This window comes from Nannobrachium achirus (genome assembly GCF_963921795.1).
Source record: "Nannobrachium achirus genome assembly, chromosome: 17".
NCBI lineage: Eukaryota > Metazoa > Chordata > Actinopteri > Myctophiformes > Myctophidae > Nannobrachium > Nannobrachium achirus.
In genome coordinates, this window is record NC_137824.1 from 40,155,032 (window position 1) to 40,164,096 (window position 9,065).

At 43.3% G+C, this 9,065-nt stretch overlaps 1 protein-coding gene across 1 annotated transcript; it reads left to right on the forward strand.

Moving 5' to 3' along the window:
* Nucleotides 1-3,161: 3,161 nt before the first annotated feature.
* On the forward strand, nt 3,162-6,890 carry LOC308302483 (uncharacterized protein; the record flags this gene model as incomplete). Its single annotated transcript, XM_080746738.1, has 4 exons — nt 3,162-3,176; nt 4,266-4,419; nt 5,417-5,665; nt 5,825-6,890. The coding sequence occupies 4 exons, from the start codon at nt 3,162-3,164 to the stop codon at nt 6,277-6,279; spliced, it is 873 nt and encodes a 290-aa protein (XP_080602864.1). The 3' UTR covers nt 6,280-6,890.
* Between the last annotated feature and the right edge of the window lie 2,175 nt (nt 6,891-9,065).

The window sequence follows — 9,065 nt, forward strand, 5'->3', positions numbered from 1 at the left end:
ACTTACCCTGAGCTGCTTGTAGAGACGTGGGTGGTCCTGGCTCGTCCGACGCTTTCCAACGAGACATCCTACGTGTTCCGATGATTTATTCCATTGAAAATGGTTTAGAATAAAGTTTAGAGCCCCCCAAAAAAAACTCAATCTATGCGCGACGTATCCGAGGTGCCGAAACCGAACAATTCCGGTTTCTTTAATAAAATGAATTAAATAATCGGAGGCCTCAACGAAGCCTGACTCAAAATTTTCATCCAGGCCGCCGACCGCGAGCTCTTTCCACCGGCCCGTAGTCGGGTAACGCCGCCGCATCGCGCCGCCTAATCCAATACATTCTCACATCTTTGAAAACCATTTTCTCTGAACTGTGTTCTTATGGAAGCGAAAAAGTCTTTTTTTGCGGCTAAATCGCCGCAAATCGGGCTTCTAAAAAAAAAGGCCCATAGCCATCTGTTAGCGCTCTTCATCCAGGTCATGTTCATTCCACTGTTCAACGTGAAATGAAGATCCACTGCTGCGTGGGTACCCGTATGTTACAGTGGTGGCCTACGGGGGAATGTCTGGCACTTTAGCGGCCTCTTGTGGCCCTTGGCAGTCAACAAGTTAAGCCCTATTTCTAAAGTAAACATTTCGAAATAATAGATCTACTATTTTAGAAATTTTACAATAAAGACATTAGAAAATGTTCACCTTTATGATAATCCCAAAATAGGGACACTATAGGGGGAAAGTCGTTAATGATAAAGTGAATGGGTGGTTTGTGGTCGTATAGTAATAATAATAATACATACACGATTTATATAGCATTTTTCTAGGTACTCAATGTCGCTTTACAGGACCAAAATAAAACATATTTTATAAGGAAAACTAGTTAAAAAAGGTTCAAATCTATAAAAGAAAGGTAATCAAAGGAGGGTTGGAATTTATGTATGGAATGCAAGTCTGAATAGATGCGTTTTGAGTGGGGTTTTAAACGTGTTGAGGATGGTGGCAGCTCTGATGTGAGTTGGGAGTGAGTTACACAGTGAGGGGGCGGCCACTAATGATTTTAATCCACGATTCACAATGTGTTATTTAGTTTAAAAACAAATTGATACAACTCTATGTCTAAGTAGCCTTTTCTATAATTCTAGCTCCTGGTGTCACTATATAAACATTACCCAGAAACCTGCTCTTCTGATCAACATGTGAGTCACACTCCTGTGACTCAATCCTTTAGTATGAAGTATACCGATTTAGATTAGATTCTGAGCATGTCATGCTCCTGCATTGATGTTGCCTGTTGTAGAGTGTGGACACAGAGTACTCAGGTGACTAAGTACATGTGTGAATGTGCATTAGTGTAGTGGTTGACTTGCACACACAGGCCTACACATGAATTTGAATGATTGTGGACACAGCCTACTTGCAACATTCAGTGTTTTCTTTTCTTTTTTTCTCACTCCGCTTTACAAAGAAAGACAAATATCAGGAATCAGTCATGGATCCCAGGCTTCATATTTCTAGATCCGTTATGTCTTGCTTTACTTTCAATTCATTGTAACTGCAAATACTGCAATGCAAAGGGAAGGGATGTATAGATGTGGAGTACAATGGGATGGAGCATGGAGGCTTAACTGATAAATCCATAAATCAAATATGAACAAAAGCCATACAAAACCTGGGATTGGACTAAAGCCTACTGCATACATTGCATAGCGCGCTTACTCCTCACGTGAGCTTGCAGATATGATATACAAGTATATTTCCACGCACATGTAGTCATATGGAAATCCATTATGTGCCAGAGCATGTGAGAAGAAACCCTAAATGATGTTTCTAAGTATGTGTTTGTTAAAGGAGTAGTTCAACCCCAAAATGATTTTTTTTTTCTATCGATTACTCACCCCACTTGAGTTCAATAATATATATATTTTTTTATCCTAAGACAATAATTTGCTTATAATAAATGTACCCCCATTGATTCCGGGTGGAGACCCAAATGCATTTGGGTCTCCATCTGGTATCAGTGGGGGTAAATCCGTTAAAATCAAATGATTGTCTTAGGAATGCAACAAAAATAAAAAAGTAATATTGGTCTCCATGGGGTGATTAATCGATAGATAAAAAGTCATTTTGGAGTGAACTACTCCTTTAATGATGCTGATGAGAGATACTAGAACGAGGGCTATAAACACAGTGGTTCACTGGTTCTCAGTGAGTCCGGGGACCCCCAGAGTTCTTGAGGGGGTTCCAGGGGTCCCCAGCTAAATGATTGATTGTCTCAGAGTTAAATTAAACACTGAGGATTTCACAGTATGTGGATTGGGGTCCCAGAGATAAAAAATTGCATCAAAGAAGCGTCCTGACTCCTGACCTAATGCATAACAAAGTGGGGGTCCTTTACTTTGGTAACCTAAATGCCATCTAATGACCATCCATGCTGACAGTGTGTTTTCTTTTGAATTGGGCTTGTGCGTGTGTGTGTGCGTGCGTGCATGTGTGTGTGCGTGCGTGCGTGCCTGCGTGCGTGCGTGCGTGTACTTATGTGAGTGCAGGTAAATGTTTGTGGCAGTAGTCACACTGAGGCTCGCTGTGACTGCACTCCATTACACATCTATAAAAAAGTGAAAGGATCTTTTTATAGCAGTGATCCAGAAATGAACTGACCTTTGCCCACTGGCTAGCATGTACTGTAGCATGTCCTGGTTGTATGCACCCATGATGAGTCAGACTCCCCGCAACACGCACACACTCACACACATTATATATTTATATATTCTTTGACATTATTTTTAGCTCTATCTATCTCTCTCCACTCCCTCCCCTCATCTCCAGGATATCCCAGTGGGTCTATGTACCATGTTGTGCACAGCCACAGTTCCTTGGTGACTGTGTTTTCTTGTGGTGAGTCAATGAAGCTACGGGTATGTCATTATTGCCGCCATCAGTGGTGGACCGTAACTAAGTACAGTACATTTCCTTGAGTGCTGTACATTACTTCAAGTAATCTGTTCTTTATTTTTATTAAATGATTTACATTTGGAAGACTTATCACAAGTACATTTTCAAGATAAATATTCATATAGGCCTACTTTTGACCGTAAACAAAGTATAACCCATAAGCAGTAGGGTGACCAGATCCAAACTGTTCATCTGAGGGACAGAAGTACTGTTTGTGTGGGACAATGTGGGACGGGCAGGTGGGGTAGTTAATAGCAACTTAGGCTACTGTTGCTATTAAATGCTTTGAAGTCATTTGATACTGCCTATCGTTTTGTTAGTAACCTTCTGTAGTCTAGGGGATATTTCAACAGTTATTTTAACAGGCTTAAAAACATCTTGCAGGAAAAGAGACAATGAGATAGTTTTACAATGGAAAGCCAATTATTAGGAGGATATCCTATTAGCCTATATTCACGTGCTGCGAGAGCAATACTGTACGTGTCCAGTGTGGTCCTGTCTAGCTTGCTCACCTATCAACACCTGCATTGATTATTGCTGGAGCCTGGCAGTCACAATGTCTCCAATTTTGTGAAATGTGGGACTGTCCCACGCAAAGGGGGACATCTGGTCACCCTTGATGCCATGCTCTAGGGCCATAAGCATGGCATCAAATGCTCTTGTAGACGTGTTTGATGCATTATTGTTAAATAGGTGAATGTGAATGCTTGCAGTACATGGGGGCAAACAGACCATGACCTTAGAGCAAACAGGCTAACCAACCCCATCAGTGGCGGTAATGAATGGATCATTTGGAAACATACAAGCCTCTCACATGCATGTGATGTTGCACATTACATGACTTAATTGCTGTGCACTTATGGACTTCTCTTGTTTGTGTGTTTACAATTACAACCTCTCAGCATGCAGTGCTGAGTGCTACAGTGCTCTGGTGAGAACACAAGTGACTCTTATGATTAAATTAACTGCTCCTTCACCCCCTCAATATCCTCTTATTATTACCCCTAGTTATTTCATCCTACTATGTCCCTCTGTACCCCCTCTCTCTGTCTCTCACTTTCCCTCTCTCTCCCTCCCTCCCTCCCTCTCTCTCTCTTCTCCTCCATCAATACGGTTGGCCAATGACAGTGCTCAGGGTAAGGAAATGGATGGTGAGTCTATTTTTAGCAGCAGGGAAGGAGGGCAAACTGAGCTCGAGCTAGAGAGAGAGAGAGAGAGAGAGAGAGAGAGAGAGAGAGAGAGAGAGAGAGAGAGAGAGAAACATAGGAGGAGGAGGGAGGGAGGGACATGAGCAGATAAATCTGCATTCTACTCCTGTCTCCGGACAGAGACAGGTTGGGTCTGGGGACAAGCATCACCCCATGCTGAAGACGCACCACAACCACATACACGACTGCACAAAGGCTGGCACCAACCGCTGCGTTTGGGACAAGCAAGGGAAGGAGAGCCACTTTGTCTTGGACAAAGACCAGTTGGAAGCAGGTGAGTGTGAATGCAAGCCGTGCAGAAAAACAAACCTATAATCATTCATTCATGTTGAAAGTGCAAGATGTGACATTACTAAAGGTGCTTATTCCAGACTTTGCCTCGGAGCACTGTGCTGGCCCCATGGCTCCAGTTTTAGCAGGGTAGTGGATAAAAGTGTGGTTCTATATTTAGCCACGGCTACACCTTGAAGAAACTGGGAGAGGTTTGGGTTTTTGGTTTGGCTCTGACTATTTTTGGCGCGGAGGTGGAGTCTGGGAGACATTCTGAGAGACACTGTGGGCTGCACTCGGGGGTTGTAACAATATGGGTTGCATAAGAAAATATAGGCTCAGTCATTCTGTGGGAAAGCATAAAAAATACTCTGGCTATTTCTGTTGCCTTGCAGCTTGGTGCTTCGGTTTGTTTGTATTTTGGTCTATTTGCACTGCTCCTCCAAAGTAAACATGGAGGGTGAAGAGGATGATGATTGGGTTAACCTGATACATAAGGGCAAATGGACCCCTATGGATCCATTTGATTCTGTTGTTACCCTCTTTGGAGTTAAATCAACACTAATGACAATAAAATGGACAATACTAATTATTATTATTCAAACAATCTAAATATATATTTTCAACACAATAATGAACATCCATTTGGCAAAATTTACAAAACACATTTGCTGCTGTCATCAACATATAGTCTGAAGTTGAACACATTGTGTAAATGTTATAATGATGTGTAATTTCTGATTATTATGAGAATGATGAAGTAGATGATGACGATTGGAGGAGTGAAAATGATTATTACTGTGAAAATGAGATTAGCTTTTAAAGCAACAAACCTACTGTACTGTGCACGTGCTGTTATGCTGAGATTCAGCACAAATACAATGTGACTGAAAACAAATGAATGAAATGTGCCTTTCTAAGTGCTTTGGCTACCAGTTTGGCAGTCGCAAATTAGAACAGAAGGTGTCAAACATGACTTTTGGTTTGTCTCTCTCCCCCAGCCATGCGGACACGGTCCAGAATGCTGTCAAAGAGAAGACTCCAGCTTCCCACTATCAAAGAGGGCACAGAGGAGACCATAAGGGACCACGTAGAGCCCCCTTCTTCGGACGACTACTTCCTCTCCATCTGCCACCTGGCCTCTCCTACCTTCCCTAGCCAGGCCCAGGACGCTGCTCCTGATGCCATCGGTGCGCGCCGGATGGAAGCCCGGATTTTGTCAAGATGGGGAGAATACAAGTGTGGAGAATGTAATTATAATACCTTGTTAAAGTGACCATTTTGTGAAATTTAGCATTTGTAGCTATTTTACTGTAATGTAACAACATAATAACCAGAACAGATAGACAAAAAGACATTCATGGAAATGGCAATTTAAAAGTAACTTTTATTTCCCCCCCTGGACCCAGGGTACGGCAGCTGCATATCCCTGCCATACCCAATTGACGCCCCTGAGCACGGCGGGAGCAGGTCGGTGACCCCGGAGGTTCACACCAGAGAGGAGGAGAAGGAACATGTCAGCCATGTGCAACAGGGAGAGAGGAAGGACTTAAACGCTCACCACGGCAACTCTGACCCTCTCGAGTACCTCTACGGGCACCAGAGGACGCCTTCCGCGAGCGGGACTGTAAGGGGATGTGGAGACGTGCGGGGAAGCGGGCCTGTTCCCGGGCGTACAGCGTTCCTCGCGCCTCTTCCCCAGACCTCCAGCGCCAACGTAAGAGCAGCTGCCCTGAGTTACCCACCACCTCTGGCAGGGCTCCCTCTGACCTACTCCCAAAGCACTCTCTTCCCCAGTCAGAGGCCCGGACAGGAGGACCACGAGACAGAGACACAGAGGCGCAGAGTCAGGGTCCCGCGCTGAAACACTCGCTGATCTCACGGTGGTTCTCTGACTGTAGGTCCGCGTGGCGGGAAGCCCGCGCACGAGCCTGCATGCTGCCCGCCATCGCTGAGCTGTGAAGCGGCTGTTCCAGAACAGTCAGCAGTAGCACACAGGTTGTGTTTTAGACCAGTGGTTCCCAAACTTTTTAGCCCGTGACCGTGACCCACTGCATTGTGTGCTTGTAGATCTAATTTCTTAGATTTTTCTTTGATTTCTTCTTGAAATTATTGCAAAAATCATTGAATTTTGTTCTAAATTCATTAGAATTGTAGCTTTTTAGGGGATTTCTCTTTTTTTATTTTAAATAATAATAATTAAAAACAAAATGTGGCAAGCAAAGAATAAAGGGACCCACAAAAAAGTGTCCGCGATACATAAATGGGTCCCGACCCAGTGTTTGGGAACCAGTGTTTTAGACTGACCAGTGCTGCAACATTGACATTGGTACATGTGATGTAATACAAGCAGATGCTGTTACACTACTGTCAATGCTGTATCGAGGCGAATAGGCTAAGTAAACTTAAGCTGTTGAGTTTTACTATTGTCCTTGTGCTTTCACTTATGATCTGATGCTGTTTGGTGACGACCATAAAGAGCAAAACTGACCATTTTATACCTTCTTGTTGTGTGTGAATTGTGAATAAACACAGATTTTGATACTCTCCATCAGATGTGTTTTATGGTAGTGTGACCAGTGAGTTTTGGACTCCGGCCCCTCGTCACAGCTCCACCAGTGCTTCGTCCTGGAGTTTCTATGGTAACTGTTGAGGGAACGCAGCGATTCTGCACTGATGAACAAAGGCATGTTGACTCTGGAATCTGAGAGACAATCAACAATGAGAAAATTGAAAACAACAAATAAGTGAATACAATAAAGGGGTTCCATAGCCTAGTTCCAGACCCTGAATCGCTAGCCACACCCCTTTAATTTTTTTGTTTCGGCGATTAACGAAATGTCAATTCAGGCTGAGTGTCAGGCTAGGGGTTCCATTATTTGTTCATCTATTTTGAGTAAAGAAATGTAGCTGTGAATGTGTTATTAATATATCGTCTCTGTCGGGTGGAAACCTCATTATGTCCAAAACGGTCACTTTTCAGGAGTCCAATTCAAAAGTAGCAGAAGTAGCAGATCTACAGGCTCTATCTGCAATTGGATACTAATGTTTCATTCTACAAGTCTGCTATTTTAGCAGCTACTTGTATAGGCCTACATCTTGGGTTGTAGAGTTTGTAAATCGGCTTTTATCGGCACACGGCACTATAAATCAAGCTGAAGGTGGAAGGACTGAAACCTTCATGAATCAAGTGTTATGAATCAGCGAGGTCATTAGGGGAATCCGCCACGTCCCTGTGTCAACAATAAAGAAAGCCTTCAGACTTTTTGTTCAGCAACCAGGTGTTCACTGTGGCTGTTGTACACATCTGAACCACAAGAGGGCACAAAGACAACCTGTTTTTTTCTTTTTTTTATTCCCTGTAGGCCTTACTATATGTAGGTACACTGATTGTACCTCTGGGTCTGTGTTTAACAACTGCATTTAAAGTAATGAGTTTAGATTAACAGTCAGGTCGCAGTGTTGTAGGAACGAGTGTACTGTAGCGACTCTTGAGAGTGAAAAGGTGTGTGTGTGTGTGTGTGTGTGTGTGTGTGTGTGTGTGTGTGTGTGTGTGTGTGTGTGTGTGTGTGTGTGTGTGTGTGTGTGTGTGTGTGTGTGTGTGTGCGCGCGTGTGTGCGCGTGCGCGCGAGTGTGTGTGTGTGCGTGCGTGCGTGCGTGCGTGTACATGTACGTGTACGTGTGTGTGTGTGTGTAAGTGTGGTGAAAAACCATTGGCTGCCTACTATGATGTGAGCTGAAGTGAGGGTCTGCTGCCTGTAGATGTCGGGGATAATGACAACAAGCCAGTGTTTGTGCAACCCGGCAACTAAAACAGCTGATAAGATAAGGTGAATGACGCAGGTGTGTGTGTGTGACACAGAAAGTGTTGTTGCTATGCATGCATCGCCCTTACTGGATTATAATCTGTTTAAACACTGCATAATAGGTTATAAGCACTCATAAATAGTCATAATGCTTTTGTAATAATACTTTTTAAAATATTTGTTTCCATCGCATGACTCCCGGACAACCTCTGTATTGATTATAATGACAGATACAGCATGAAACCAAAATGTGCAAAATGGATTCCCCCCATAATTCATACATACAGTAGTATACTGATCAAAATAAAATTGTCGTTTCTTGTACAGTACGACCAACTATGTACTGCTATATAGCCTATATAGCCTAATGCCAACTATGTATTTTCCAACTTAGCTTCTTCACTTTATGGCAATCGTCAATGCCCATGTGCAATTTACTCTCAGGGAGGACTGAGAAAAATGGAAGAGGTCTGATAGTTTTGTTCATTAAACTTTTTTTTTTTTTCTTCTTTTTTTTTAACCTTACATTTTTATCCCACAATTTTGTAACCCATTTTTCACCCGGTGTCAATTATCTAATGTAGGTCTAATAATCATGGGCGCTACACTCCCTCTGCCAATGGGGAGACAACGGACTGACCTCATAATTCCTTCTATACATGGGGAAACCAAATTGCTTCTTTTCACCTGACAGTGGGGAGCTTCCCCTGTTATTCCAACCAGTTCCTTTCCCCTCCAACAAGCGCCCCGGCTGGCCAGGGGGAGGCAGTATAGAGACCAGGATTACAGCATGTTCTTTGTGAGGGTACCTACCCTAGGAGACACGGCGAGAACATGCAAACTC